The 16,048-nt window shown below is 31.5% G+C and overlaps 1 protein-coding gene across 3 annotated transcripts in view; it reads right to left on the minus strand.

Annotated features, from left to right (window-relative positions):
- PHIP (pleckstrin homology domain interacting protein) overlaps nucleotides 1–16,048 on the minus strand; it is a 125,846-nt gene that overhangs the window by 56,513 nt on the left and 53,285 nt on the right. For all 3 annotated transcript variants that reach the window (XM_032484501.1, XM_032484500.1, XM_032484499.1), the window contains exons 11-17: nucleotides 15,870–15,970; nucleotides 15,733–15,773; nucleotides 14,722–14,820; nucleotides 13,751–13,904; nucleotides 13,187–13,321; nucleotides 1,770–1,898; nucleotides 467–692 (exon numbers count right to left, since the gene is read on the minus strand). In XM_032484501.1, coding sequence (XP_032340392.1) covers nucleotides 467–692; nucleotides 1,770–1,898; nucleotides 13,187–13,321; nucleotides 13,751–13,904; nucleotides 14,722–14,820; nucleotides 15,733–15,773; nucleotides 15,870–15,970 — 885 coding nt within the window. The remainder of the gene's footprint in view (nucleotides 1–466; nucleotides 693–1,769; nucleotides 1,899–13,186; nucleotides 13,322–13,750; nucleotides 13,905–14,721; nucleotides 14,821–15,732; nucleotides 15,774–15,869; nucleotides 15,971–16,048) is intronic.

Here is a 16,048-nt window from a genome sequence, read left to right on the forward strand (position 1 = left end):
CTCTCTGCCATCATACTACATTATTTGCTTTAATAACATAATTTTTAACTATGTATTTGTTTATAACTGTTATAATCTAACTCACTCCATAAGAGCAAGGATCACATTTGTTTAACTCACTACTGAATATCACAGCTTAGCAAGTGTCAGGGCCAGAGGAGATTCACAATGTATGATGCTGAATGAGTGAATAAACTGACTCATCTCATACCAAATATACAGACTTAATCTATTAGTACCCAAAAGGTTATAAATATAGACCAAAATTATTGCTCTAAAGCTCCAATGCCCCTTAATTGTCTTGTAATACTTAAGCATTATTCAAAGAAATTTAAAGAAGCATAAAAAATCATTTTACTTCTCATTTTTCAAAATAAGTAAAAACATCAGTTCTACCCAATTAGCAATTTTGTAAGACTTCAGTAGAAAAAGGACAATCTGGTTGTCTCTGAAAATAAGCATTTACCTGAGGAAGTTACTCCCATCTGAGGGATAAGTTGTTCTTCCCTACAATTTTCACGACCGGGAACTAATCTCTGATATCTTGATGGATGAGGGTTACCATCGACATCAACCAAAAAAGGGGGTGGCATGAGATGAGGTGCTTGCTGAGTCTGCTCATCTAACACAAAATTGTTGGCATCACGGATAAGGGGCCGATAATCACTATGAAAGAACATCTGATCTGCTATCTATAAAAAGAAAGGCCCATAAAAGATTGAACAAAGAAGAATTTATCGTTATAGATTTCTAATGAAAGGTAAACACCTTAATACATATCATGGTATTAAGCAATAATATAAAAGAATATTATTTTCTTGAATTAATTGTAAATAAGTCTAATTTTCCACATTAAATTTTATGACCAGAAAAGTAGCTGTTCTGAATTTTCTCTAGAAAAGGAAGAGGTTGTATACATAAAAAACATTAAAAGTAAGTTATATAATTCCAAATTAAATGGTAAAATTAAATCTAGGTATAAATCTTTCAAGCAGTACTCTTACATTCACAGAACTATCATGCTTTATCTTATTTTTAAAATTATTAAATATGGTAATTATCTGTTTTAGCATTTTGCAATGGGAAATCAACAAATCTATTCTTTGAACTTAACTCTTTAAGGAAATCACTTACAAAATTTAAGAAAATCCTTAAGTATACAGTAAGCATGGTTTATATAATAATGTAAAAAATTAACATGACATGCTTTTCTAAGAGTTAATAAGCTTTTTCTCCCAAATTTCTGAAATAATATAAAATTAATAAGAATTCATACCTGACACATCTGCTACTTAAAATTTCATTGGGTAATGTGGAATTTATTAAATTTGAATTATTCAATTTTTACTATGATAACCTTTTATACCACTCACCACAAATAAGCAATTTAAATCTTTTAGTCACTAATCTCAGATATGGTCTTTAATATTTGAAAATATTAAGAGTAGGCCATACATTTTTGAGAACCACATGAAAGCGAAAGAATTATACCCCAGATAAATGCATATTATCCATTTTACATAATTTCAAGAAATCTCTCCACAGACACTCCCCACACCCACCTTATATATCCCAACTTAAGAACTGCCATCTAGCTCTAGTGGGCTAAGTAAAAAGTTATTTCTTCTGAAATATAAAAAAGATTATTATCACACACACCGCCTCAAATACAACCCCTAAACATAATGCATGGATTTAAAAAAAAAAAAAAAAAGAACAACCAAAACAAACAACTATAAGAAGAAGATACACAGGTCATCATACTCTACCTTGTCGTATTTGCTACTGGAGCCAAAGCCAAAAATTAAAAGATGTCCATGAGAGTCTGTGCATGCAAAATGCTGACCATCAGGAGAGCATTTGCAGTCAAATACTGCACCATGTCCTTGGCCTTCAATCTGAAATGTATTTAACCAACAGTCAGAAAACTGCCATTAAAATATGAAGAGCTGGTTGATCACTATTGTTACTAGAATTGTATAATAAAAGATATATAAGTATATGTCCTAATGAAGTGAAGATTAAGTATAGCAAACACGGTATAGTAACAAAATTTGTGAATATGCATGAAAAGTGCCAGATTAAAAGCCTTGAAGAACCAAGCATTCTCTCTTTATCCTTAGACCAGACACAATTCAGGAAATAAAACACACCATTCTCCCCCGCCCATAGTATTCTGCTTCATGTCTTTAACCCAGATTTCAAATGTAATCGCACCTTACAGTCCATCTTATCTGCATTTAAATCAAGCCCTTTCGGGAAAGGCTGACAGTGTGAAGTAACCATAGTGATTTTTTTTCTAACTCTTGAAGTAATATCTAGAGATCACTGCTCACAAACCAGTTTTTCTTTTGGTAATAAATTCCCTTGATGTTCTGACTCTTTTTTTAAATGGCGAATTTCAAAGGTTAAAGAAAAGGTTTTTTTTACCTGATAATTGTTTTCTGTTTTCCAGTTCCATTAATCCAGAACGAATGGGTTTCTCCCTGCAACCTGTCAATCAAACAGAGGTGGCCAATCACCACTCTGAATTTTTTTGCTCTCAGTGCTTCTTCAGACTATGTCCCAGTTGAAAACTTCTTTAGCAGTGTTCTGAAAGAGGTAAAAATTCTAGCCTATCTAAAGCACATCTAGGGACTGAATTTCAGAAAACAACTAAAATAGGGAGTTGACTCCCTAACAAATAACAACTAAGGATGATTTTCAACAAATGTGACTGGATTTCTGGATTAGCAGAATCGGAACACACACACATTATCAGGTAAGAAATGCCTCCTCTCTGTTCCGGTATCCACTGATCTAGAACAAATTGAGTTTTATCAGTAATATCCCAGGATCTCAGGAAATGCTTAGAAAAGAGAGAAGTGGTAATTTTCTTTCTTTAGTGTTAAAAATATGGCATAGGGATGAATGCATAGTTCACCAAGTACAGAAGTGAAATTAAAATTTAGAAGAACAGTTGACTTCTTAAGGAATGTCTGCATTTTGTCAAGAGAAAACATTGCTCTAAAAGGAAGGGCTCCGCCTAACAAATGTATATAATACCAAAAATGGGTCTGCCTAAAAAAGAAAACTAGTTTTTCCTTTGGCTTGTTGAAAAGAAGGAATGAGCAGACTGGTGTTTATTAATGCTATTCTGAATGGTAATAATGATGGAAAAGAAGTAAGAATAACTTTCCTTAAAATTTAATATGAAAGTAATGTCTGATACATTTAAAGATTTACCGCAAAAGCAAGAAAATGAGTAAGTCAAACAGGATCATTTCTTGCTTGTGAAGAAAGCTGGAGGATACAACAGAGGAAGGGAACTGATTCCAAGTATACTTCACTACTTTTCCAGGTTAACGTAGGGGAATTAGCAGCCATATAGCTTCGTATTTGCCAAAAATGAAAGGCAAGTAGAAATGTCAGGATTCAAGCCTCTATTTTTCAGTGTTTTCTAGGCAAATAAAAAGTTACATGAACTGTTATAAATAAATAATGAATTACATGAACAAAATTTATCTCTACACAGAATTTTACATAATGAACTCAAGACCAAAGAATTAAAGTTCTCTTGGATGCACTGTTAAGTGTTTTGTTTATCTCAATTCACTCAAAATTTCACAAAAGACAAAGAGAAAACAAAAAACCCCAACCACTTAAAAAATCTAACATAATAAATGCTTCCTGAACTCTAATACTGTAAGTCTAAGTTTACGATTCTAACTACATAGTAGAACAGAGGAAGAGATCTGAAAGTCTGACTCAGCAACACCGAAGGATATCTGATACATGTTCGTAAGTATGGCATCCTTCATAATGCTTAGGCAATCTTCCTCTACATTTTTTGCGTGGTGGTGAGGATTAGTCAACCCTATACCTGTGCTATCAATGTTGCCATATTTACAGTTAGTAGAAGATCTCGAAAAGGATACATAGAGAGGTGGAACTTACAAAGCTCTAAAAAAAAGCAAAGAAACAATAGCAATCCTATTGAAGATCACTGTGTTTCCTATATAGTAACACATGCCACTGTGAATATGGCAGGATGGCACCCATTTTCTTGGTATAAGCCAACTGTGTTACTCCAAAGTGACTCTCTATGTGGAGAAAATGAAAGTATACTTACTTCAAAGGTACCTTATTTGGATTAACTATCCATTAAAGAAGACAATGGATCTGCTTTACTTATGAACCAATTAGAAAAGGTACCCATAACCATATTATCTAAAATGTCAAATTTATCTTTAGAAAAAGCTCCTTAGATAATAAACAGCCCTAATTACAAAATGCTATCTAGGCATTCCAGTTGATACAAAAGTAGGAAAATATTTTACTTTCCTATATAACTAAATATACCCTAGCTATTTTTATGATTTATGCTGATTAAATAAGCCCCCCCACAAAGTTAAATATTTCTCTCTGAAAAGGATTTCATCTTCTTCAACCAGGGTCATAGTATTTACGATTAAGAATTCCTAAAGAAAAAATTTAATGAAGGCACTATTTGAATATGCTTGTTCAATTAGAAAGAAATGAGGTTGACACTCAAAAACTAAAAGGAAGAAAATATCTTTTCTATTCTAATATTAAAGTTATATGAACCTATATTGTGTATCAACTATACTTCAATTAAAAAAAGTTGTGTGAACCTATCATAAAATTATTGCTCAATAAGTCAAGATAAAATTTAATATTGTATATTACTTATGCTAGTACTTATAGCATGCCACACTAAGTTTAAAAACAGAAAGAAATGAATAATAACAAATTTGCAAAATAAGTGAATTATAGATGAACTACTCCCCTGATAAAATCAAGTATGCTTGCTAAACATTATTTGCGACATATGTAAACAAAGACCACATAATAAAACTCATACAAGTTAAATCACAATAAGGAAAGCTGAGAAAACGCATGAGATAATATTTACTAGTAAGTGCAATAATTTCAAGAATAGGAGTTAAAAGAAAACAGAAAAATGTATTCAGTGATTATAGTTATTTTGTTTTTTAAAGAGATGAAAAGACCACACAAGTTAATATAATGATTCCTTTGTAGGAAAATTCTCATACTGACTGAAGAGTTCTAGAAATACTTCCAAGAAACAAGCAGCACAATCTTAGAGGTTTATACTGAACTTGGAAAAATTAAATCAGTACAAAGACTTATGAATTAAGAACGCTAATGATGACAGAATTGTCATATTTAATGAAGAATACTAGTACCTTTTTCAAGGCAGAATAAAATCCACAACTTCTAATATAATTTTTGTAAAGCAGAAAGATGAATAATTAAAGGAGACAGAGGAATGAGGCCTAAGACTATAGAGACTTCTTCTCCAGTAATGGATAAATCATGTAGTATCTCTGGGAAATTACAGAGATAATTTAAATGACTAAAGTCTACTAAAATCCTAACACAAAGTATCTGGGAAGGCTTTTTAGAAGAATTGGACAATCTGGAAATGAGGCATGTTAAAAGCACCAGAATGCAGACTACAATTATAGAGTCTAAATTATATTAATCAAGAGGAACTATACATTAAACTGATTATGAGAAGTATGCACTCCTAGTGTAACTCAACACAAATCAGGAAGGTCAAAAATATGGACTTTCTTAGGCAGAATCATCCCCTTAGGGACTTATTCCAAGTCTATGATCAGTGTCAATTTTGGGGTCTCTTTCATTTTTTAAAATACATCACTGATTAGAAGGGAGCATCTTACCCAGAAAATACTCCACAATTTTAAATTATGAATCTTTTAAAATACTCTAATAATTTTATGAGACAGACTCATATCCCAAGAATAAAAGAGCTGAGAAACTAAATTTATGCTGAGAATTACCCTTGAAAGTCCTTCCTTATTTATAAAGAACCTTTAAAGCTTATCAACCTGGGGGAAAATAAACTTAATTAAACATGTACACTAGATACTGGAGACAGACACTGTCATTCTTGTGATGCAAATATGCTCTGGTCACCTTCTAATTACTACTACAGTTACAAGTGTAAACACAGAATAGATCTTAAGGGAAGATATCCACACTGCAATAGTCCAAGTGTCATCATATTAAAAGATCATTCCTAAGTAAATGTTTCCTTTAATATTGAAAATTCTTTTATTAATGGTAACATTATTACATATGAATTAAAGATAGCTATTTAAAATAAGTGGTGCCATGATAAGTAAGTTAATATTAAAAAGGAAACTGTTATAACTGGTTTGATAAAACCAGTAGATACATAAAAATGATTGTGAAGAATCAGCTTTAATGTTCATCAGAAGAAAAATATATTATCAAAATAACTCAAATCTTCAAATTTAACAGCATCTTGTTTACCCAAGTTCTGATTTCTCTGAGGGAAGTAATACTATTAATCAAGTCCTCCTTGAAATTTATTCTTCTTCTTGGGCTCTCTGACATTATAATAGCATGGTGTCTTTCAAACACACTTTTCAGAGACTATGATCTCTTTCCCAGAGATCTCTCTTCTCCACTGCTAAATATGACTAAAGCTGACCCCTTAAATAATGAAGAGGGATAGAGGTGGACCCTCTGCACAGTCAAAAATTCACATATAACTTATAGTTAGCCCTCCATTATATACAGTTCCTCTTTATCCGGTCTGCATCTGTGAATTCAAACAACCACAGACTGGGTAGTACTGTAGTATTTACTATTGAAAAGAACATGTAAGTGGACCTGCACAGTTCAAACTCATGTTGTTTGAGGGTCAGTTGTATTTCTAAGTTTAGTTTTAAACCCTCTACACTACCTTCTGTATCTCCATGAGGAGGTAAACATCATTCTAACATTTCTTTCTTTCTACTCCTAGCCCCACCAAGTAGTCTATACCTTCACGTGCCGGCTGGCCATTTCCACAGAAGTAGTCCAATACTACACTACAATAAACATATAAAAAAAATCAGTCTTCTTTCACATCTTTCATATTTCCATTAATAGTATCATTAAGATCACCTATGCTCAATACTCTCAATACATATGTTAAAATTTTCTGTCACTCTCTAGCCCTAATGAGTCACAAAACAAGTCCTATATATTTTTCTTTCACAAATTTACCACCTGTCCCTATAATGTTTCATTATAATTTCACTAAAAAAGTAGATCTCCCCCACCTATCCAATTTCATACCTGAAATATTACCACTAGCAACCAAATTATTTTTCTCTTAATTTTCTGGAATATAATTTGCCAAAACCCCCACTATGTTAACTATTCTTTATGCTTACAAGATAATTTGAGGCCACCAACAAGCCACTACAATTTATGCTTTTCATTTTATTACTCATTTTTCAAAATCTATTTCAGAAAAACTTTCTAAATTACTCTATGAACATGTCTTAACATTTCTTATTTGGCTACTTAAACATAATAGTCCTCTTACTTATAATTATTTTTCTTCTGACACAATTTTATCTTCCAAGGCATAATTCTAATTCTTCCTCCACTGATCATCCATCTGGAAGTAATACTTACGTCTTTAGATATAGCAATGATCTTTTCTCATATGTCATGCTACCATTTCAAACTATTTATCAATACCTATCTTTTCAAGTATATTTTATCTCCCTAACTTAACTGCAAGCTGGAAAAAAAAAAAAAAGACTACATCTTATTCTTCCACATGGTCCCCATATTTTGTGCTTACGTACAAAATAAGCACTTAATATTTGCTAATCAAAACTTTTTTCAACTGTATGTTTACATTCTGTGTAATATTCTATACTTCTTATAACTATTAAGTCTCAAATATCCATGTGATAGTGACTCATAGAACATATCAAAGAATTACTACATAAAAATAATTCACCAAATACAGTATGACAAGCTAGAGACAAACTTACATTCATGGCAAAAAATCTTAAGGTATGTCTTTGATACCAAGATACAGGTGAGAAAGAGACAGAATCTAAAGAACCCCAGACACCTGAAAGAAAATGACAATAACTCAAGTTTATAATCAGAAGACTGAAGGTAATTTTATATCTAGAGAGACTGAAACAAGGACTGGAGAAGCATCAAAGAATCCTTTTAACAAACAGAGTGCAGGTATATGACATCCTGTTAGATGATGATAGACAGCAAATGAGATAAAGGGAAGGAAGGAAGAAGAGAAAGAGAAGAAGAAAAAAGAAAAGAGAGAAAGGAAGAGGATGAAAGATCTTCAAAGCTTGATTCACAACAGAACATGATATGAGATACACCTATTTTGAGCTTCTCCTTCTCCCTTTCCTATACACGCAGGTCCATTCTCCAAAACTAAAATAGAGGTCACACTGAGAACATGTTAATGTCAGAAGTATGCATGTGCAAAAATTCTGAGTGGTGGATTGGCAGCCTCTGCTTGTTTGGAACATTGCAAGGAGAAATATATTGTTCTGGATTAGTGGACACTGGAACATTTTTTTTTAAATCTCTTAAGTAAAAGAAAGGTTAACAATTATAAAAATAAGGAAAATTTAATTAAATAAATAAAAATTGTTATTTGGAATTTACCCATGAAACAACAAAAGCAAAGCAAAAATCAAATTCAGTAAAATTGCTTTCTAGCCAGACATACTGTACTCTTCAATTAAAATCAAAACCAGACAAAAGGCAACAAACCATAGCTCTGAGTAACATTACAGAAATAGATATGGAGAGAAAGACAGACAGACAGACATAGACACAGCTAGAACAACGGAAATAGAGAAAAGAGAACAGAAAAGATAAAGCAAAAATACCAGAGACGTGAGGGAAGCTACTAATGTGGGGGCCTTCTAATCCCACTCCAAACATCTTTTATTTACTGTCTAATAATCAATGGCCTAAAACTAAGACATTTCAGTCTCTTTTCATATCTTTTCAAATTAATTTAATATTTATTTTGTTAAACCTGTAGTTAAAACTTAGCTGTACCGTGATAATTTAAAGGGAAAAAAGGCTATAAAACAACTTTGTATTTAGGAACATTTATGCTTGTATTAAACTTCTAAATTTGCCTACCCCTTTCAAGGAATGGGGCATATTACAAAAGCACTCAATTTCAGTTCAGACAGTTTGCACACATTTTTTAGTTATTTTGGGGAATAATTTATCTGCCTCTTAGCACTTAATGGGAGTTTAGAACTGTTTAACTAAAATTTAGAACTCTTGTCCAAACAAGGTATACTGATGTTTACCTCCTGCCACTGCCTAAGACAAAACATGGGCTTGCTCAACTATACACAAACAGTTTGAAATATTCTTATCATACACTATTAGCTTTCAATAAAATATCCTAAAGTATTCCACTTTTGCCCTGACACTCAAGTTATACAAGGTCTGTTCAGCTGAAATATGAATAACTGACAAAGTTTTTATATGAATGTAAATATGAGTTAAAACTTAAGGCCTAGAATTTAGGTTTTGGGGTTTTTTTTAAAGAATAAAGTTATCTTCTGTTCACAATCTTATCTACAATGTTCTCTTTAGCTTCTTTCTCTAGTTCATTAAAAAAACAAGAGAGTTCAGGCCTTCCAACAAATGCTTTTAAATGTTTATGTTGAAATTACTTTATTTTATTTTTAAAGATGAGACAACACGGGGACGAGGGAATGCAAGGAGGATGTATTATCTATCCTATATCATGCCTTGTGTTATACCATCTAATTCGTCATACACTTCTTCTAAGTAACAAAATCAAACCCAACAGCCGCTCCCCAGCTGCTTTTATCACACAGATCCTCTATTAAGAAAAAAGTTAGCAATGAAAATGAGAAAAATAACCCCATCAGTTTTTCTAGACAATACCATCACCAAGTTGAGAATCTCTTTATAAGATTTCAAAATGAAATAAATTAGGGGATTATGCAAGCATACAAGTAATTAATTAATGTATCTTTCTCTCAATTCTCAATCCCAAATCTTTTAATCTGTTTATAGATTTAGGCTTTATTCTTAAAATAAAAAAAATTTTAAAAACTGCTTGATATAGGAAAAAAGGAATTAGAACATTTATCTGAATGATGAAATCAGGTATAATATTAAAAATTATTTCATAATATTTTAAAATTTATTAACCTTTTTAATAAATGTATTTATTAAAACATAATTACTATAAATCAAACATGGGCTTTAAAAATTCAATGTCTCATTTTTGAAAATATAAGAATTTTTATTCTTTCAGAAATTTTTAAAAAGATTTTTAATTTCTGTAATAGGTGAGAAAAGTACAGTAAAAATGCTTAATACAAAAAAATGCCTTGTTACATGATTTCATTACCTTTTGCAAAGGTACTATAAATTTCAAGTAGAAAATTCAATTATGATAAAAAGGACCAATATTAAAGCAATATTCTCAAAATATACTTGATAAAATCTGTATTTTTAAGAATTTGCAAATAGAATTTTTGTTCTTTTAAAGATACTGTTTTCATTCCTTATTTTCTGTCCATAGTTTTATGGTGAATTTACTTTCATAAGCTTCGATTTTAAAACTCACATGAAATATTACTTCATCTCAATACTTTGTGTAAACATTTTTCAATTTCTTGTCTAAAAATGGGGTATATTCCACTAGAATTATTAATCCTTAAATCCTCTAAGACACTATAAGTAGTCCCTCTGCATGGTGCTCAAAAAAATATTTACTAAGTTGAACTTACTGTTACTAGTACAGTTTAATATCATGGATTGAATTTGTACCTGATCAATGTTTATGTTATTTTAGTAACTCAAACTTACTGATTAGCTACACACAGCCAAATAGTTACAACTATAGCCAAAATTCAACAATCATGAATAGCAGACAGTGAACACAAGCTTCTACTTCTCCCTCAAATGGTTGTTATTTTCTTAATAGCAATGCTGAATGCTTTATCTTCTATCTGCCTACAGATTAAAAAAGAACAACAATGAAATGAACAAAGGAGTGAAGAACAAAAAGTAGGGCACTTAGGAAACTTATAAATTAAGAGACAGAAAGAAAATCATCAAGCTAAATAATCAAAAGATCCACTCAAAGTCAGTATCATTATGAAAACATTTTTTTTCCTGGACATATCACTAACTCAATATAGCTGGAAGTTAGCTTTGTAATGACCAGCCATAATTAAAGTTAGCATTAAGAACACATTAGCAACAGATGAAACACATGGGTTTAAACCCCAAGTACCCATATGATAGCTCTGTGATGCAGGTAAAACCTGGGCAAAGCACTTCATTTCTGTACAGTTTCTCCATTCACACAATCAGTAACAACAAAATCTACCCTGATTATATTACGAGGTATTCATGAGCCCCAAATGAGGTACTATGTATTTTGGAAGTAGAAGTATTTTGGAAGCTATTACAAATCACGCAAAAACTTAAAGGGAGTATCTGTATTTTAATGAGGTGAGGGGTAGTTTATGTTCTGGTTTTTTAAAAGCAAGATATATATTTAATCCTTTTTAGTCTATGTTTTGTTTTCCTCATAGTTTGAAGATTGTATGGCTACCATACATTTCTACTTATTACATAAATATGCTTCTTCCACCCTTAAGAGGCTTTTCCATCTCTTATTTGTAGAAAGAACAGGAAAAATATCTTTATCTAAAGCGTGTATTAAACAAAAAAATAACTTTTAAGGCAAAAATATAACTAATTCCTTAGCTAATTTTAAATAGTATACAATATAACATGGCTGACTCCTACTCCTGGTCATATCACTGATTTGTAATGGTCTAAGAGCAAATTACTTCAGTCTCAAGGTGCTGCAATTATCATACTTAATCATAATGTGGAATATTAGTGTCATCAACTTACCTGATAAGGAAAAATTCACCTTTATATAACTTAAAGGTGAAAGCAATATTCAAGTATAAGCGAAAGCTTTCCCTCCACTCTACTAATACATCAGTGACATTTGAAAACATGAAATTAACATGTATAGCCCACAAATTGTTTTCTTTAGAAGCTATAAAGACAAACTGAGATACGATGTATTTCCTAATTCAACAAAGACGTTCCAAAAAGGAGCAAATCAGAAACACAAGGACAGAAAAGGAGAAAAGAAAAAAATTCTTTACCAGTATATTTAAGGATCTGCTTTTTAAAAATTCTCTATACACATAATCACTAAGGAAATCCATCTGTCACTGAGAATTATACAATTAACATGATCTTTTTAGAAAAAAAATTAGACCAATTTTATATCTTACCTTACGTACACTAAGGCATATCCACAACAACAGCTAAAGTTAATTCCTTCACTAATAAAAATTCCTTCTTTATTCTGCTTACTGCAGAGAAGTAACCAACTTTACTGTGATTATCAATCAAGTATGGTGCCACTTTTATGAAAAATTTCACAAGCCACTGTATTTTACAAATGACTGTTTCGTGAAAGTTTTGCTTTGCAAAATAATTCTAACAACACACTATTTATTGCATTATTTTATAATTTATTACTAGATGTTAAAATTAATTTTTTAAAAAAATTAAATTGCTGAAATAGTAGAAACACATGCTTTCACTTGTTTTCCTTATTGAAAGGCATCCCTGATATACAGAAAATAGACTAAAAAAAATGTCACTAGACACACAAAAGCAGCATCTGAGGAGCACTTTTTCCTTCATACAGTGGTTAGAGTGGAAACACTACACAACCAGCTGTATGTGCTAAACCATTGCAGATACTCAGCAAAATGTTAAAAATCTATGTAAGAAACAGAATGCGGAAGGAAAAGGGCTTAAGCCCAAATAAATATCTAACATATCAAAGCTTGATAAAAGGCAAGAATACCTGATTCTTTGGCTTTAATTTTAAAATGGCTATCTATATTTGAATCAAATTCTTCTGCACTGGAAAACTGTTGCTGATGAAAAACAATAACACAATATAAATATTTATTTATAGTTTCTTCACATGGTATTCCAAACATTTTTCTTATCTATATCATCTTTTCATACTTGTGAGTTTCTCATCAAAGTGTCAGTATTAAAACTATTTTAAAAACTAGTTATTACCAATATACAGGTACTGTAATATGTACAGTTTTCTTTTAAATTTAGTATCTCAATAAAAGTGTGTAATAAATAACTCTTTTTTGAAACTTAAAGTGAAAATAATGTCTAAACCAATTCTTAGATGGATTTCCTTTGTGATATGCAGGGTACCAGTGTCAAGAACTCCCCAAATCTGTAGCAACTATAAAATGAAGAGACTGCTAATTACCATATTGAAGTAAGATCGAATTTTGACTCCTCTTGCCAGATCCCACACTATCACGTTTCCATCATGACCAGCAGAAAAGAGAACTCTCGGATCGAATGGGTGTGGCTCAAGGACAAATACCTCATCTTCATGACCCTGAAATATTTAAGTGGCAAAGAATTATAAATATTAAAAGATAAAAAGAAAATTCAAACAAACACTAATATTTGCAATTATTTCTAAAGTATGTCTTTTAAGAAATATTGAAGTGGTAAAAAAAACTTCAAATTTATTGATGTATAATAATGAAGCTGAGCTAGTTTTACTGTCTAGGGATTTGCCATCACTTGGTAAAACCTGACAACACTATTTATTGATCCAGCCCTCCATACTAAAAACAGCAAGGATCTCTGTTTCTAAACTAAACCTATTTAACTGCATTTTAAAATTATTTCCATTCTCCCACAAAGACCATCTAGCAAGTAAGAGTTTCTAGAAAACATAAAAAACTATTCCTTGATGAAAGTATTCTATTCTATAATCAGCTTTAGTTATACCAAATAAAAATTAAGTCTTTTTTCTCACCATTAGGACATGAATTAGTTGACCGGTGTAAGAATTCCAAACTTTCAGAGTCATGTTATTAACTGCAGTTATAACTGTATTGTCATGTCGATCCCATGCTACCATAGTTACTTTCATTTTTGTGATTTTATCTTCTATCCCTTGAAGGTTTTGGCTGAAAGTGATGGAGGCAGTATTTGTTTACACTGATATTATTTATTAAAATATCAGTATGACAAAAACCTAAATACATTTTCATATAGTTTATATTCATTAACATGGATAACTATTGCTTAACACAGTAATTAAGAATAGTTTGAATCAACACAGAACGATGGCAAAAATCACTGCAAGGAGTAGCAGAATCAGGATTCCAGCACTCTTAAGCCCCTAGTAACAGATGACCTTGAGTAAATATCACTGGCTTTAACACTCTCTGGATCCAGGAAAACTCTGTGCCATGCTGTCACTCTCCATCTCTTACTGCTGCTGTCATGCCCTGCTAATGACTACTTTGCTCTCCCATCCATCCGAGATTACTACACACAAATACAAACATAGAAAAATGATACAATATTAAAACCAAAATAACAATTAACAAAGTGTAGTGTATTTTCTCTTGGCTGGAGATAAGCAGTGGATATACCACATCATCCTTGTGACAGAATGAACATTATAATATATTCTGCTTTCTGAAAAAACTAGTAAAACTTGCAGCTATTCTTACAGTACTATCATCCCCTTAACAACACTGAACTGAAAGAAATCATCAATGCAGCAGGTCTTCTCACACAGGGCAAAAAAATCATTGTATTAAAATCAACATCTTCATCTCCAAAAGCACCTCTAGTTATTACAGAAAAGTAATCATTTTAACATAGATTATGATACAGGCTTTTTATAGACTGAGAGTCACACCAACCTGTAATACAGCTTTACAACTTTAAATGATCTAGCTATATCTATGTAATATTTCAAATTTGATCTCTTACCCTGCTGGGCGAGTAGCCATATCTAACAAAATACTCTTCCATTCTCTTCTTTTAAATTGCCAAATACGTGCTGTCCCATCACGACTGCCACTTACAAACCTGTAAAAGGAGGCCATCATCCAAAGAAAAATCACATGTATTTTACCAAAATGCACCTTCCAATAGTTGTTTTAAAAAATGCTAAAAGAAAAAAAAGACAGCACTCATCTTCACTTACACAGCATTCTAATATAATAGAGATTATTCTATCTGATATTCTTTGCAAATCTAAGAACTTCTGAATCTTCCTGGGCTTTAAAAATTTTATACACACACATCCTAATGTTCATGGTAAGGCCTCAGAAATAGCATTCAAAAGTGATTCAAGGTGGGGAGGGAATAGCTCCAGTGGTAGATAGCAGTGCATGCTTAGCATGCACGAGGTCCTGGGTTCAATCCCCAGTACCTCCTCTAAAAATAAATAAACCTAATTACCTACCCTCCGCCAAAATAAAAATAATTAAATAATACAATAATAAATAAATAACAAAAAAATATATATATATAAAGTGATTAAAGGCACTATTTACTACCTTAGAAAGAGAACTGATCATTCTACTCTAAGTGAAGAAATATCTTTCTTTAATTTAAAGCAAGAATGTGAGAAAATTTATAAAATATCATCTAAGTTTATCATCAATAAACAGCTTGCCCTCAAATATTACATTATGATACATTTCCAATCTCTACTAAAAGTTTCTCTACACTTTGATATGTACAGAAAATACATAGGGTGAATAAAAGTCCCTATTATTAAAAGTGGTCAAATAAACTAACATTATTACAGATAAAACATGAAGATATGTTCATATGCATGTGAAGGCTATCCTGACTTTTCATTGTAACCGGTGAAGATCTTAATTTTAGGTGGCTAATAAACAAATCTAACTAAAAACCTAATCACAAGAATTGTCTTTATTTTGTAATTTTAAAAGTCGACTTAAATTTGACATACAAAAATAATTATTTTACCTGTTACTAGTGTTGGAAAACTGGATACTGTCCACTTTGTCCTATATATAAACAGATGAACAAAAAAGAAGATCCTGAATATAAACTGTTAGACTCATTTAAATTGTACTCATCTAACTCTTTTCAGCAATACTTACAGTATGAAACTCCAATTCTGATATTTTCTCTGGCTGACCTGATCCAAAAAAATAAACCCTAATAATATGATCTGTGCTTCCGGTGGCCAGAAACATTCCACCTGGGGAATAACAGTGAACATTTATGAGTAAAATACAATTTCAAAATCTCTGACAATTAGATAATAAAATGCAAGCAA

This window comes from Camelus ferus, chromosome 8 (genome assembly GCF_009834535.1).
Source record: "Camelus ferus isolate YT-003-E chromosome 8, BCGSAC_Cfer_1.0, whole genome shotgun sequence".
Lineage (NCBI taxonomy): Eukaryota > Metazoa > Chordata > Mammalia > Artiodactyla > Camelidae > Camelus > Camelus ferus.